Consider the following 16,494-nt stretch of genomic DNA (forward strand, 5'->3'; position numbering starts at 1 on the left):
TCACCTAGGCTGCAGTGCAATGGTATAGTCTCAGCTCACTGCAACCTCCACCTCCTGGATTCAAGAGATTCTCCCACCTCAGCCTCCTAAGTAGCTGGGACTACAGGTGTGTGCCACCACACCCGGCTAATTTTTGTGTTTTTAGTAGAGAAGGGGTTTCACTATGTTGACCAGACTGGTCTTGAACTCCTGACCTTGTGATCCACCCGCCTTGGGCTCCCAAAATGCTGGGATTACAGGTGTGAGCCACCTCGCCCGGCCTGGATTTTTTTTTTTTTTTTTTTTTTTAAGATTTATTTGTTGGAGCTACAAATGAAATCATCAAAAGGCAGAGGAATGCTAATAGGAGAGTCTAGATTATTTTACCAATTTTGCTAGTAAATAACATTTCGTACCCTAAAAACTACAAATAACCACCACAAAGTTCTTTGTAACATAGAACAATCTAAAAACCACAACTCAATCTTTAGAGCTGAGAATAAATCATGTGAAACCTGTAACATTTTATTTGTTAAAAATGAACAGCTTCAGAATAGATCTAAATGTAACTTTTCCAAAAAACACCAAAAAGTACAGTGTAAAGCACCTCCTCATTAAATACAAACTTTCATTTTGTGATGCACTGCATCAATGTTTTGCATATACCTTGATGCAAAGAAAATTTTAAGTTGCATCCTGTTTTTTTAAAAAAACAAAACTTTTAACTGAACAAGGATGATTACAACCACATCCCAATAAAGAAAATTTTCTTTCCACAAAGGATATTGTTTTGTTTATATACAACACGTGAGCACTCAAGAGTTTTAATTTAGTTGTACCAAAGGCAAAATATTGTACTTTAAATTACAGATGCATGAAGAACAAAAGTTTAATATACCAAAGATAATCTATTATTTGATGCACTCAATGTCAATATTTGGGGCAATTTTTAAGGTTTTCCCAAAAAATGGCATTAATAGCTCTATACAATAATAGTTAAGAACAGGAAAATGAAAACGCCTTTATACCATATTTTCACAAACCGTTCTAAAAAGACAGCAAACTCATGCTCAGCTGCTTTTCCCTGCTTTAAAATAAGCTACCAGTAATTCTAAGTCAGACTAAAATGTACGGTTCCTAGACCAAGTACAGGCATTCATACTTGCAAAAATGTTTTGCAATGAGTTCTTGGCCTATATGAAAAGCCTCAAATAACTACAGAGAGACTAGAATTTATTTTCAAATTCTGTGACTGACTTTCAATATTCCCTTTTCAGTAGAAGTACCAGCAAAATATCAGCTATTAAGGATCAGATTTAATTCTTTGGTATAAGCATGAAACTATTACTGATAGCTTTCCATGGCTGGCATAAACCATTAAGTAACCCAAGAAGCATGAGACAACAATGACGTCTAGTATACAATGCAAGGCAGTCCAAGAACGTTAATGTTTTGTTTTACAGGAAAAGTCAACACGAACAATATTCTCCTGAGAAACTAACACTTATTTAGATGTTTTTAACATAATAGCAAACTAAAATGTCAAGCTTCACAATGACCAAACTTGTAACTCATAGCTGGAATATTTTGCCGCATTTGGCATTACACCATCATTTGTAGCATACAACATCTGAGGACTCAGTACTACCTTGGCACAACAGACTAACTTTTCCCACTCCCTCAGAGGCGGCAGGTGGCGGGGTGGTGGGGGGAGGGCCTTTTCTCCCCATAAATGCCTGAACTTTAATTTACACCATATAAGAAATCAGTGAAAGGTAAACAACAAGGTTAATGTAACTCTATTATAAATTTTGCATTTTTTTTCTCTGTGACATATACAAGTATATTTTTGTTTTTGGAGCTATAAATTATTTAATTTAGCAATCTTCAAAGCTCATAAATTTCAACTTTTCAAATAAGAAATTTTAACTTCAAATAAGAAGTCTAGGACTTTATGGCTATTAATTTTATTATCAAAATATCCAAGGGACTCAAGTCAGGGTAGTAATTATACTTTTTCTAAATATCATTTGAATAATTCTTTGTGGGCAGTAGACTCAAGACGACATTAAACCCAAACAGTACACCTGCAACCTGGGTTTTGAAGCTTTTCATCTCACTTACCTGTCCTCCAACTTGCTACTTACTTCCTCTCATGCCCTCCTTCATTAATCACAAACTGCCATTCTTTTAAACTGGACCTTCTCCTCCAAGGCCCTATCAGATAACTTTGTAAATATGCATTTACAGTCTTTAAAGACCATCATTTTAAACTGAGACTAGAAACTAGAGCCATGTTTCTTGTTAAAAGTTCAGCACTAAAGCTGTATAATTCCTGGGGATTACACTGTCTGAAAAATGAACCAAGTTCTAGATATTCCCATAAATCTTAAAATCCAAAACTGGAATTCTAATAAATTTTTTTTATATCTCTAATAAAGAAAAGGCAACTGTACTTAACTACATCAACACTATTAAAGTATAAGTGACAGCAACAAAGGGACCTACTCATGTTTCTCAAGACCAAGATTTACGATGACAAAGTCTAAAATATGGGCAAAGATGATGAGATCCTGAATACCACTATCATAAAAATAATCAATTTCTATCTTCCTGTCTTCTTTCTGCTGCACGAGGAACCAAAGAAGTCAAACAGATGATTCTTCTGTCTGAGCCAACCATGAAATCTTTAACAACAGATAGGTACAATCCCTATCATTCTTTCAGGGCATTATTTTATACATGTTTAAAAAAAAAAACTTCAAAAATAAAAATAAGAGTTATTTAGCCTTGTGAGTATTCTGAAGTAAAGTTTCTTGAATTTCTGTGATGAACTCTTCAAGGAATTCAACTTTTCAAACAGAGTCATCACTCAGAAGTTTCTCTGACGTGGGTTCTATCCCACGGTCACGAAGCGGCTTCCCCCTTTGTTGTACGTGAGAGCGGCTCTTTGTTCCTTCAGGATCCCAAACCGCTCATTCAACGTCATCCCTGTCTAGAGAAAAGAAAAGAAAAAGCACAACAACAAGGCAACAATTAACAACTTTACTGAAAGCCATATTTGCCTTGAAACAATACTGTGACCTTGATTAATAGTAACCATAGCTAACATTTCCTAAATATTTACCTGTATGACCTCATATAAAGCCTACATTATGTACTATATAAAACACACATATACTATAATGTCTAGAAGAATTATTTTCAGGCTCTGTAAACACTGCCACCAACTCATGATGTCTTTGATAAGAGTAAGAACTCTTCAGACCTGTAAATATTTTGTGGCTGATTTTCTTGAATTACGGTGAGTTCAATAGAAATTCAAATCAAATTCAAATGAAAATCTGTTTTTTTATTAACAGCATCTACAAACTATACCATTTCTGGAAGAAAATAATAATAGTAAAATAAAAATAAGCAAAACAAATTTGGTCACTTTTTTTTTTTTTGAGACAGAGTCTCGTTGTGTCACCTAGGCTGGAGTGCAGTAGCACAATCTCACCTCACTACAACCTCTGCCCCTTGGGTTCAAACAATTCTCCCACCTCAGCTTTCCGAGTAGCTGAGATTACAGGCACATGCCACCAAGCCCGGCTAATTTTTTTAATTTTAGTACAGATAGGGTTTCTCCATGTTGATCAGGCTGGTCTCAAACGCCTGACCTCAAGTGATGTGCCTGCGTTGGCATCTCAAAGTACTGAGATTACAGGCCTGAGCCACCACACCTGGCCAATTTGGTCAAATTTCTATCCATCCTTCATATCTTCAATTTCAAATCATTTCAGTGAATACCAAAAAAGCATCTGACAAAACCAATTAACCATTCATGATAAAAATTCTCAGCAAGGCCGGGCGCAGTGGCTCATGCCTGTAATCCCAGCACTTTGGGAGGCCGAGGTGGGTGGATCACGAGGTCAAGAGATCGAGACCATCCTGGTCAACATGGTGAAACCCCATCTCTACTAAAAATACAAAAAATTAGCTGGGCATGGTGGCATGTGCCTGTAATCCCAGCTACTCAGGAGGCTGAGGCAGGAGAATTGCCTGAACCCAGGAGGCGGAGGCTGCGGTGAGCCGAGATCGTGCCATTGCACTCCAGCCTGGGTAACAAGAGCGAAACTCCGTCTCAAAAAAAAAAAAAAAAAAAATTCTCAGCAAATCAGGAATAGAAGGGAGTTTCCTCAATCTGACAAAAGAGAATATATTAAAAGAAACCGCCAACTATGGCTAATACCACGCTAAATGGTGATGCATTTAATGCTTTCTCCTCAGGCTTTGGAGCAGAGACATGCATACAAGTATACATCTTGCCACTTCTGTTTTGTTTTGTTTGAGGCAGTTTTGCTCTTGTTGCCCAGGCTGGAGTACAATGGGGTGATCTCGGCTCACCGCCACCTCCACCTCCCAGGTTCCAGCGATTCTCCTGCCTCAGCCTCCCTAGTAGATGGGATTACAGGCGCCTGCCACCACACCAGGCTAATTTTTGTATTTTTAGTAGAGACAGGATTTTGCCATGTTGGCCAGGCTGGTCTTGAACTCCTGACTTCAGGTGATCTGCCCGCATTGGCCTCCCAAAGTGCTGGGATTACAGGTGTGAACCAACCACGCCCAGCTGGTTTTGACAATTTTTGTGTTAATCTTGTATCTTGTAATCTTGCTTGATGGCTACAGTCAAACAGCAGAAAATAGTGTTGGTGAGAAATCAGAACCCTTACAGATGCTGGTGGGAATGTAAAGTTGTAGCACAGACTCTTCCAGGGAAAACAGTCCAGCAGTTCCTCAAAAGGTTAGATACAGAGTTACTATACAACCTAGCAATTCTACTCGTAGGTATTTACCACAGAGAAATGAAAACATATGTTCACACAAAAACTTCTGCACAAATGCTGACAGTAATATTATTCCTAACAGCCAAAGAGTGAAAACAACCAAAATGAAGGGTTGTATATACGTACTATATACATATCATGAACACTATTCAGCAGTAAAACAAAATTAAATACGGATACAACACAAACGTACCTTGAAAACATTATGCTAAGTGCTCAAGAATTCAGTCACAAATATATACTGCATGAGCCAATCTATATGAAATGTCAAAATAGGCAAACTGGCAGACAAAAGGAGATTAGTGGTTCCCTGGGTTTCAGGGTGCAGTTAAGACACCTTGTTTATAATGCACTATTATAGTAATTGTTTCGTTAATTAAAATACTCTCAGCAAATAACCCAAAAAAATACAGAATACTTTTTTTACCTGTTTTCCAACGCTGTTTATGTCAAACTGTAGGGGAACACCTTTAGGAACTTTCTTTGCATCATTTTGCTCCCGTTTTGTTAAAAATGAAGGTACAGCAGTACGAGTTAATCGTGGTTTCTGAGTTCTATTAGAAAAAAATTAAAATATCAGAGCAGCTTAACAATGAAAAGAAAAAGAAATTCATTTGTTACTTAAGACATCTTGTACACATGTTCAAATGTATTAGGGCCATTTTGTTTGTGTGCTTAAAAAAAAGTGTCAGCTATTCCAGACTAAAATATATAATTGTTCAGAGAATACCTCTTTAAATAGAACTACAAACTTTTCAACAAGTTGGAATGTCTGGTGATTCCTAAGTCTTGATAATAAAGCAACCTCTAAAGTCTTAGGCACCCATTCTACATTCTTCTCATTTTAATCATTAAGATGGCTGGATGGCTAGGCACAGTGGCTCAGGCCTATAATCCTAGTACTTTGGGAGGCCAAAGCAGAAGGATCGCTTGAGGCCAGGGGTTAAAGACCAGCCCGAGGAACATAGCAAGGCCCCATCGCTACCAAAAAAAAAAAAATATATATATATTAGCTGGGTGTAGAGGTGCATGCCTATGTTCCCAGCTACTCAGGAGGCTGAGGCAGGAGAATCACTTGAGCTCAGGAGTTCGAGGCAGTAGTGAGCTATGATGGCACTACTGCACTCCAGCCTGGGCATCAAGAGTGAGACCTTATCTCTTTAAAAAATTAAGAGGTGAGGCCGGGCGCGGTGGCTCACGCCTGTAATCCCAGCACTTTGGGAGCCAAGGCGGGTGGATCATGAGGTCAAGATATCGAGACCATCCTGGTCAACATGGTGAAACCCCATCTCTACTAAAAATACAAAAAATTAGCTGGGCATGGTGGCGCGTGCCTGTAATCCCAGCTACTCAGGAGGCTGAGGCAGGAGAATTGCCTGAACCCAGGAGGCGGAGGTTGCGGTGAGCCGAGATCGCGCCATTGCACTCCAGCCTGGGTAACAAGAGCGAAACTCCGTCTCAAAAAAAAAAAAAAAAAAAAAAAAAATCAAGAGATGGTTGAATAGAACATAAGCTCCATAAATTGACAAAGTTTATAATGCAATAATTTTAGAGAAGGTAGGTCTGTATGGTCTGAAAAGTAAAGAATTGAAAATATTACAGGGACTGAGGGAAGAAGTAGCATGTATATTGCCATTTCATTTATCTTTTTATTTTTATTATCTAGCAAAGGGATGCTACATATATATATATATATTTTTTTTTTATTGCATTTTAGGTTTTGGGGTACATGTGAAGAACATACAAGATTGTTGCATAGGTACACACATGTCAGAGTGATTTGCTGCCTTCCTCTCGTTCACCTATATCTGGCAGTTCTCCCCATGCTCTCTCTCCCCAACTCCCCACCCCCCAATGTCCCTCCCCTATTTCTCCCCGACAGACCCCAGTCATTTATTATTGTACATAAAATACACATATTGGGTCAGGTGCAGTGACTCACACCACCTGTAACCTCAGCACTTTGGAAGGCCAAGGTGAGAGGACTGCCTGAGTCCAGGAGTTCAAGACCAGTCTGGGCACAAACAAACAAACAAACAAAAAAGCCAGGCATGGTGGTGGGCAACTGTAGTCCCAGCTACTCAGGACTCGGAGGCTGAGGCAAGAGGACTGCCTGAGCTTGGGAGGTCAAGGCTGCAATAAGCCATGACCATGTCACTGCACTCCAGCCTAGGTAACAGAGTCAGATCTTGTCCGAAAAAAAAAGGTACATATAGTATATATACACAGAATTTTTAAAGTATAAAAAACACGTCCTTGAGTGTCCAGTCTTCCCCTGTTGTTTTTAGTCTCTTGTGCTGTGCCTAGTGGCACCTGGGCTGGGGAGGACACTGCCCCGTCTAGGTTTTTATAAATGTCTTGCTCAAGTTCAAACCTCCAGCTTGTGAATCAACTGTCTCTCTTTTTTGACTTGGTAAGCAAGTATTAGGCTTTGGGGTGGGGGCAGGTCCGTAATGTGAAACAACTTGTCTTTTCTCCCATTGTTGTATATAACTTTTAATGGCCAAACCCCAGATTTGTACATTTTCTTTTCTAACTGCTATAAAACCATCTCTTCCACCTGGTTTTACTGTAACATTTGGAAAAGAAACAAATGTCCTCCCTTAGAAAAAAACAAAAAAAAAAAAACGCTGTTCAAAGGTGGTCATTTAGGGCTGCAGAATCAGGAATCAAGGGAGCTCTTACTTTTAACTTTATACCATACTGTTTCCATATTGTATTAACAAACATTACTTTCTTCTTCGTCATTCTCTCAGCAGAAGTCCAATACTTTATTATATCAGTACTAAGAGGTTATAATTTCTGCAAAAAGGAAAAACAACTTACACTGGGCATTGCACTGCTCCGGGATTGTCAATAGATACAGTCAAAATTCCTCCATTTGTGGTGGAAGTCCGCCATCTAGTTTCAAAAGAAAAATCAAAAATATTTCATTAAATATAAGTTTATAAACCCTATGTATATTCAAGATAAAAATAAACATTTTAAAAGTAGCCATTACTTTTTCTTAGCTTGTAAGACATAAATACCTAAACCCCATCATGATATAATGAATCAACAACATCTTGGGTATAGGAACTGGGCATCTGAATTTATTTATTAAATATTTTTCAGTGTAATAAATATATACAAATTTTAAAAAATCTAATAGTACAGAAGAACTTCTAATAAAAAGCAACAGTCCCTCACCTCACTATTCTCCTGTTTTCCACTCCTGCTCTCCAGAGGCAGCATTTTTAACCTTTCTGTTTTTACTGCTTGCTGTTACTTACAATTCACTAAACAATATGCTTATATAAAAACCTTGCTATGATGAATAAAGATTTAGTTCATCACACTATCCTCCAGTTCCCTCATCCACCTTGAAACATTTTCAAGGCTGTACCATTATTTCACTGCCTTTGTAACTTTAAAGACTTAAATCTGTTTCTTTCAGTACAATCTGTTGACCCCACCCCCAACTTTATGTGAAAGGATAACAGTGACTCTATTCCTTCCTTCCACCTCTTCCACTTTGTACCTCTCACCTTTTATTATTTTATTTTGAGACGGAGTTTCGCTCTTGTTACCCAAGCTGGAGTGCAGTGGCACAATCTCGGCTCACTGCAACCTCTGCCTTCCAGTTTCAAGCAATTCTCCTGCCTCAGCCTCCCCAGTAGCTGGGATTACAGGCGCCCGCCACCACGCCCAGCTAATTTTTTGTAGAGATGGTGTTTTGCCACATTGGCCAGGCTGGTCTCCAACTCCTGCCCTTGTGATCTGCCTGCCTTGGCCTCCTAAAGTGCTGAGATTATAGGCGTGAGTCACCACACCCGGCCATACCGCTCACCTTTTGTCAGCTCTTCCTTTTATATTCACATTAGTCAAAATCTGACATTTACATTATATTGTGTTCTCTATTTTGTGCTTTGTCTAACAGGTTGATTCTCAAAGTTCAAAACAAATAACATTATCATGATTATGTAAATATTGTTCACTGCAGAAGCAAAAGACTTTAATTATTATTTCTTTCCCTATGGTTTCTAATGTCATGACCCCTGTGCTAAAAAATACTACCAGTATCAGTTTCAGTTTCCTTTCTAACACTCCATTTGCTGAAAATCATGCCCCACTGTAGTTGGCGTCGTATCTGAACCATGACCATGTTTTATAGCCAGCTCTCTGTATCTGCAGGTTCTATATTCATGTATTCAACTGATTTCAACTATAGATTGAAAGCAATCCATGGATATGGAGGGCCGATTGTAAGGAACTTGAGTGTCTGAGGATTTTAATCTCTTCAATAGTCCTGGAACCAACTCCCCTGAGACATGGAGGACCAATTGTATATATTTCGTTTTCCAAAAAGTAGCCATAATTTTAAATAGTTTAATCTCAAAACCTAATCACACTGATAGAGTTAGTATGTTACAACCCACACTTAGGAGGTGTAATTATAACAGGATAAAATAGATTTTCAAAAGATTTTTTTATACAGGTAAGAAAAAAGATTGTAAAAAGGAAAACTATTGTTTTTAAAGTTGTACAAATTTTCTAAAACCTCCACTGAATTTTATTCTATTCATTCCCTAAATAGGTTCATTTGTATAAAAGCCGTTATAGCCAAAAATAAAAAGTAAAAAGCTGTTTAATTAAAATGGAATAGGCAATAAAAATTAAAATAATAAAAAACAAGTAATCTACTTGGCACTAAAAACTGTTACAATATTGACATGAAAACTCAAAAGGTTTTTGGGGAAAATTAACAAAGGACAAAACAGGATTTATTTATTTTAGGCTCAATTTTTAAAAATGTTTTTTTTGGAGACAGAGTCTCCATAGCCCGAGCTATGCTGCCCATGCTGGCGTGCAGTGGCTATACACAGGTGAGATCATGGCACTTCACAGCCTTCAACCCTTAGGCTCAAGCAATTCTCTTGCCTCAGTCTACCAAGCTGGGACTACAAATATATAGCACCACTATATGCCCAGCTTTCAGGCTCGATTTTATTTTGGGTTTCAATTAATTTCTTCTGGGCTGGGGCACATGATAATTTGGGTAGTTAGTATTCTGAGAGTTTTGAAATAACACCTTGAAAAACAAATTGAAACTTACTGACGTGTTCTCTTTGCTACTACATCGTCTAGCAGTTGTTCTGTGTTCAACTGGGCCTGAACCTGAAGGGAAAAAAAAAGGAGTAGGTCCCACAGAAAGCAGCGGATTTGCAGCTACAGAGTGATCCTGCTCTAGAACTTTATAACCCAGTGGGGTATGGGCGTGAACGCAGAACAGGGGCCTGTGCTATTCTGGCAGCACTTCCCTGTTGAAATCCCTGTGAGAGAGCAAGTAGCAAATACAAGTTTATTCCCAAATAACATGTTAAATTCTATTGAGGGTAATAACAAAAGACAAATATAGAAAAAATATAACAGAAAGAACTAACCTGCTGTCACGTTCTCCACATCCCGAACCCAATACTGCCTAGGACTGAGACTTACTAAAGGCGGTTGCTCAGGTTCCTCTTTGGGTAAAAAAACAAACACTGCCAAAGTTTTTTTAATACCTTCAGGCCTCTTCTGAAAAGAAAAGTTGCCTGACGAGTATCTTTCTGATGATTTAATTTATTTCCACTCCTGGTAAAATTAGCTGGAATGCTATTTCTGCAACAAAAACACATATGCCATGCTAAGCCATTTAACTACTTTCAAACATCTTAAGGAAAAATAAGCAAAACTAGTTGAATTCACAGGTTGCAAACTTGAGGTGCAAGAAACAAACTGAATTATTTCCTTATTTACATGAAGCTATCGAGACTGGATTAACAAATACCTCCCTCCGAAGCATAGCACATAACCACGTTAATTTCAAACTACTTTATTTTCCAAATACTCAAACCTCTAATATTCCATATATCTTCTGAAGACATTAACAATCACATTTTTAGTGCTATTTACTATATTTGGTGAAAACATAACTTTACAATTTACAGGATTAGTACAAAGAAAAACTACACATAGGCACATCATAGTCAAACTGAATATGAGAACAAACAAAAATAAAGAGACTGGTTTGAAAAATAACATCTCCTCTTCCAGCTTTCTCTTCCTTCCTCACTCAGAAACCTTTATGCATTAATATAAACCATAGAGGCCAGGCATTGTGGCTCACACCTGTAATCCCAGCAGTTTGGGGATTAAATAAATAGTACTTGAAACTGGTGAGTGGATCACTTGAGGTCAGGAGTTCCACACCAGCCTGGGCAACATGGTGAAACCCTGTCTCAACTAAAAACACAAAACTTAGCCAGCCTTAGTGGCATGCACCTGTAGTCCCAGTTACTCAGAAGGCTGAGGCATGAGAATTGCTTCTATCAGGGAGGCAGAGGTTGCAGTGAGCAGAGATCATGCCATTGCACTCCAGCCCAGGCAACAGAGCAAGACTTCAAAGACTTCATCTCAAAATATAAATAAATAAACCACAGAAAAACTTATACTCTTCTATTTCTTATTCTTTCATGCACAGAACAATGCTCTTAATTATGTCTGATTTTAACCAATTTTTTGTTTTTAAGTTCTGGGATACATGTGCTGAATGTGCAGGTTTTATGTAAGTATACGTGTGCCATGGTGGTTTGAGGCACCTAATTTGTTTTCTATAGGAAGTTGGTGAAGTATGAAAAATTAAAATTTCATATTTATGAAATATTCAATCCTCTAATATTCCATGTCTTCAACTGATCTACTGATAAATATGAAACACTATATAAACAAGTATTTAACAGATTCCCTAGTCTTACCTCCAATCTTTCAGAGGTTCAAGTGTAAAATTCCCCTAGCTAACCCAATTAACACGTAAGTCTCACGTAAATGATGGGTTCTTATTTGAGAAGGTTCCCATTCACAAAAGGTATTATCAAGTGATTCCCAAAAGATGATGGTTAAAACTGCAATTCCAGCCATTCCATTTATTTAATTTTTTTTTAATTTTTTTGAGACTACTGTTGCCCAGGCTGAAGTGCAGTGGCAATATCTTGACTTACTGCAACCTCCACCTCTTGGGTTTAAGCAATTCTCCTGCTTCAGCCTGGGCCTGGAACTACAGGCTTGCGCGACTATGTCTGGCTAATTTGTGTATTTTAGTAGATGGGGTTTTGCCATGTTGGCCAGGCTGGTCTCAAACGCCTGCCCTCACATGATCCACCCACTTCAGTCTCCCAAGGTGCTGGGAATATAGGCGTGAACCACTGCGCCCAGCCATTCCATTTTTTTAAAAACCTCATTCCAGGTATTGTTTTCTGAATTATCTTCTACTTAAGATAACAGTACTTGAAACTGAATAAGGAAACTTCACACCTCATCAACTTCATCTACTTTGTCCTTACAGAGAACAGAATGCCATAACAATAGATCATAATTTTTCTTCTCTATTTTAGAGATGGGGGTCTCAGTATGTTGCCCAGGTTAGCCCTGCATCCTGGGCTCATGAGATCCTCCTCCCTTAGCCTATTAAGCAGCTGAGACCACAGGCACATGCCACTGCACCCAGCTCACAGGCCGTGATTTTTAGATTTTTATTACTCGATTTAGTATAAAAATAATTTCAGTTTAAGGAGCGTGCATGAAGAATTCTTCTTAGAAAGTTTGATTTTTCCACAACTAACATACATTGTGATTCAGTGTCTAGTAAGAGCCATCCAGACTGAGTAACAAATTGCTTCCAGAATTCCAAATTTTGAATAATTCTGAGATGTTAGGAGTTCTACCAGAGTTGGGCACAGTGCCACATGCCTATAATCCAGCACTTTGGGAGGCTGAGGTGGAAGGATCACTTGAGGCCAGGAATTGAGACCAGCCTGGGCAACATGGTGAGACCCCATCTCTAAAAAAATTGTTTTTAAAAATTAGCTGGGCATGGTAGCATATATCTGTGGTCCCAACTACTCGGGAGGCTGATGTGGGAGGATCACTTGAGCCCAGGGGGTCGAGCCTCCAGTAAGCAGTGATGGCGCCACCGTACTCCAGCATCAGCAACAGAGTAAGAAGACCTTGTCTCAAAAAACAGGGGGAACAAAAGAGTTCTACCAAAGTGATCAGTTTTTGCAATTTTATTCAGTATGTCAAGGAGGTACAGAAGCAGAATGATGCTTTTTAAAAAGCTTATAATGGGGCCGAGTGCAGTGGCTCACGCCTATAATTCCAGCACTTTGGGAGGCCAAGGCAGGTGGATCATAAGGTCAGGAGTTCTAGACTATCCTAGCTAACATAGTGAAACCCCGTCTCTACTACTAAAAATACAAAAATTAGCTGGGAGTGGTGGCACGTGCCTGTAGTCCCAGCTACTTGGGAGGTTGAATCAGGAGAATCGCTTGAACCTAGGAGGTAGAAAGGCCGGGTACGGTGGCTCACGCCTGTAATCGCAGCACTTTGGAAGGCTGAGGTAAGCGGATCATGAGGTCAGGAGATCAAGACCATCCTGGCCAACATGGTGAAACCCCACCTCTACTAAAAATACAAAAATTAGCTGAGTGTGGTGGCATGTGCCTGTAATGCCAGCTACTCGGGAGGCTGAGGCAGGAGAATCAGTTGAACCAGGGAGTTGAAGGTTGCAGTGAGCCGAGAATACACTACTGCACTCCAGCCTGGACGACAGAGCGAGACTCCGTCTCAAAAAAAAAATAAAGAAAAAAATAAAAAAGCTTATAATGGTTAAATTCATCAGTAACAATTCATCTAATAATAAACAGAAGCTATTACTGGATACATCCATGTGGATTTCAGATAGATATCCGAAATATGTCTTGAAAATGACCAGATAACTAAAAAAATCACTGCAAATCCATTCTTCACACCACCTAGTGCAAGAAGTGTTTTTTAATGCAAGATAACTCATCATTTTATCTGAGTACTTACTTTCTGTTTAGCTGGTTAGGTCTCTTGAGAACTGCAACTGGTTTCCTCTGCCCTTCATTTTGTCTCAGAAGGTTTGCCTTCCTTTTCAACACTGGAAAATATCGTTCTATGTTCTATCAAAAGGCAAGAAACTATGTTAATCAAATTGCATTTTTCCACATACCCTACTATAATGAACATTTCTGGTGCAGAATGAACAGGGATTGACAACTGCTTGAATGTGCAGATAAGGGAGATGGAGAAACTAAAACAACTTGAAAACTTAGTCTAAGTGATTGAAAAGATGAAAACCACACATTATCTTTAAAATATGTGAGGTACTGAGGGGATCCACAGGTGATGGGGAAACATGGCTCTGGAACTCAAGAGAAGAATCAGAGAGCCAGAGATATAAATTAGGGAATAATTTATATAAACATGATTTTGAACACTAATAAATTTTAAAAAGCCAAGTTCCAAAACAAATGCATGCCAAAAACAAAAGGGGGGAAGTTACGACAGCAAAGAAGCTGGAGTAAACATGGTTAGAGGCAAAAAAGCAAAATACAGTATCACAAAAGAAAAAGCACATGAAACATCCTCTTTCCTCCTCAACATATATAAATTAAATCCAACATTAAAGCCTAATTCAGATATCCATATTCTCCATAAAGACTTCTCTAAGGTTCTTGACAAATATGGACCTTATCTTACACTTTATCTGGATTCTTCTATGAAGTATATGAGAAGTACTTCATATATATCTGTTGACTAAATCACATTAAAAAGTCTTAATTTGGCCAGGCGCAGTGGCTCACACCTGTAATCCCAGCACTTTGGAAGGCCAAGACAGGCGGATCACAAGGTCAGGAGTTCGAGACTAATGTGGCCAGGATGGGGAAACCTCATCTCTCCTAAAAATACAAAAATTAGCCAGGCACGGTGGCACGCACCTGTAATCCCAGCTACTCAGGAGGCTGAGGCAGGAGAATTACTTGAACCCCAGAGGCAGAGGTTGCAGCTAGCCGAGATTGTGCCACTGCATTCCAGCGTGGGCAACAGAGCAAGACTTCATCTCAAAAAAAAAAAAAAGTCTTAAGTTTCGGCCAGGAGTGGTGGCTCACACCTGTAATACCAGCACTTTGGGAGGCCAAGGTGGGCAGATCACTTGAGGTCAGGAGTTTAAGACCAGCATGGCCAACATGGTGAAACCTCATCTTCACTAAAAATATAAAAATTAGCCGGGAGTGGTGGTGCACACCTATAATCTCAGCTACTTGGTAGGCTGAGGCAGGAGAATTGCTTGAACCTGGGAAGAGGAGGCTGCAATGAGCCAAGATCATGCCACTGCCCTCCAGCCTGGGTAACAGAGTAAGCCTCTGTCTATATACTAAAACAAACAAACAAAAAACTTAGTTATATTTGAGAATGTGGAAATTTAGGTACTCTTTATAAATGGCACTGATTTTTATTTAAATATTAAATCTTTTTATATCAATCCCAAAGTACTACATAAAAAGAAATAAAATGCTCTCTTAAACTTATTCACAGAAATGTTAGTACAAATAAAGGAAAAGGATTATCTAATCCAGGATTAAGCCATCATCCTACCTTATCACTTAGAGGTGGACGATTCATAGGACTAATTCCTTTTCGAATTCCAGTTGTTTTCCTAGCTGCAAGGCCAGTAATGACTCCATTAGGACGTCTCTTTCCAGGCATTACTCTTCCTCTACGATTAAGACTAGTCTTACCAAAACCTGTAGGAGGGCAAAAAAGAAAAAGAAAATATCAATTTAAGAATTCAATTGGGAGGGTCACAGAATATTCTATTTCCCAAGTAAGGTAGACGTTGTGAATATTTATTCTTATTATTTTTTTAATCACATAAAATATTTTTGTTATAAAAAGGCAATTTGCTGCATTGGGAAGGGTTCTGTGGCTAGAGGGGACTGTAAATAACTACAGGATTCTCACATGTTGCCTCTGGCCATACTCTTTTGTCATTAGTTTCTCAACAAACAGGACAGTCTAGACAGTCTCTACCTATGCATCATGGTAGACACTAACCGTATGTGCCTACTGAGCACGTGAAGTTGAGTACTAGTTGGAATTATTTCCAAGTAAAATATTTCATTGATTATTTTATATATATTATGTAGTGAAATATTTTAGAGATATTGGGCTAAATAAAATATGTTAATATGTGCTCCATTTTTATTGAACGGTGCTGATCTAGAGTGGAATCACTATCTCATCTCCAATTTACTTACAACAGCACATTGCAATCTGGCTTCATTATCAGCCCTACTCCATTCAAACTGCATTTACTAAAGTCCCCAGTGAGTACCAATAGACACATTTTAATCTGTGGCATTTGACATTACTGATGTTGGTTTTTCATTATATATCTTACCTATTTAAATGCTTTTTTCAGGTTGGGCACAGTGGCTCACACCTGTAATCCCAGCACTTGGGAGGCTGAGGCAAGAGGATCCCTTGAGCTCAGGAGTTCAAGACCAGCCTGGGCAACACAGTGAGGCCTCATCTCTAAAAATTAGCTGGGCATAGTAGCACATGCCTGTAGACCCAGCTACTCAGGAGGCTGAGGTGAGAGGATCATTTGAGCCCAGGAGTTGTAGGCTGCAACAGAGCGAGATCTGTCTCCAAAAAATAAATACATTAAAAAATAAATAGGCTGGGTGAGGTGGCTCACACCTGTAATCCCAGCACATTGGAATGCCGAGGCGGGTGGATCACGAAGTCAGGAGTTCAAGACCAGCCTGGGGTGAAACTCCACCTCTACTCAAAATACAAA

The 16,494-nt window shown here is 38.9% G+C and overlaps 1 protein-coding gene across 3 annotated transcripts in view; it reads right to left on the reverse strand.

Annotated features, from left to right (window-relative positions):
* Nucleotides 1–483: 483 nt before the first annotated feature.
* The window catches only part of FYTTD1 (forty-two-three domain containing 1), a 33,082-nt gene continuing 17,071 nt past the window's right edge, over nucleotides 484–16,494 (reverse strand). For 2 of the 3 annotated variants that reach the window (XM_012443192.3, XM_012443193.3), the window contains exons 3-9: nucleotides 15,288–15,436; nucleotides 13,698–13,810; nucleotides 10,352–10,448; nucleotides 9,904–9,965; nucleotides 7,635–7,709; nucleotides 5,236–5,362; nucleotides 484–2,974 (exon numbers count right to left, since the gene is read on the reverse strand). In XM_012443192.3, the coding sequence (XP_012298615.1) occupies nucleotides 2,876–2,974; nucleotides 5,236–5,362; nucleotides 7,635–7,709; nucleotides 9,904–9,965; nucleotides 10,352–10,448; nucleotides 13,698–13,810; nucleotides 15,288–15,436 (722 nt within the window). In that variant the 3' untranslated portion in view covers nucleotides 484–2,875. The remainder of the gene's footprint in view (nucleotides 2,975–5,235; nucleotides 5,363–7,634; nucleotides 7,710–9,903; nucleotides 9,966–10,351; nucleotides 10,449–13,697; nucleotides 13,811–15,287; nucleotides 15,437–16,494) is intronic. The other variant, XM_012443194.3, reaches the window with a different exon arrangement.

The sequence above is a fragment of the Aotus nancymaae genome, unplaced genomic scaffold (genome assembly GCF_030222135.1).
Source record: "Aotus nancymaae isolate 86718 unplaced genomic scaffold, 86718_ANA_hifiasm-v0.15.2.pri h1tg000038l, whole genome shotgun sequence".
Classification (NCBI taxonomy): Eukaryota; Metazoa; Chordata; class Mammalia; order Primates; family Aotidae; genus Aotus; species Aotus nancymaae.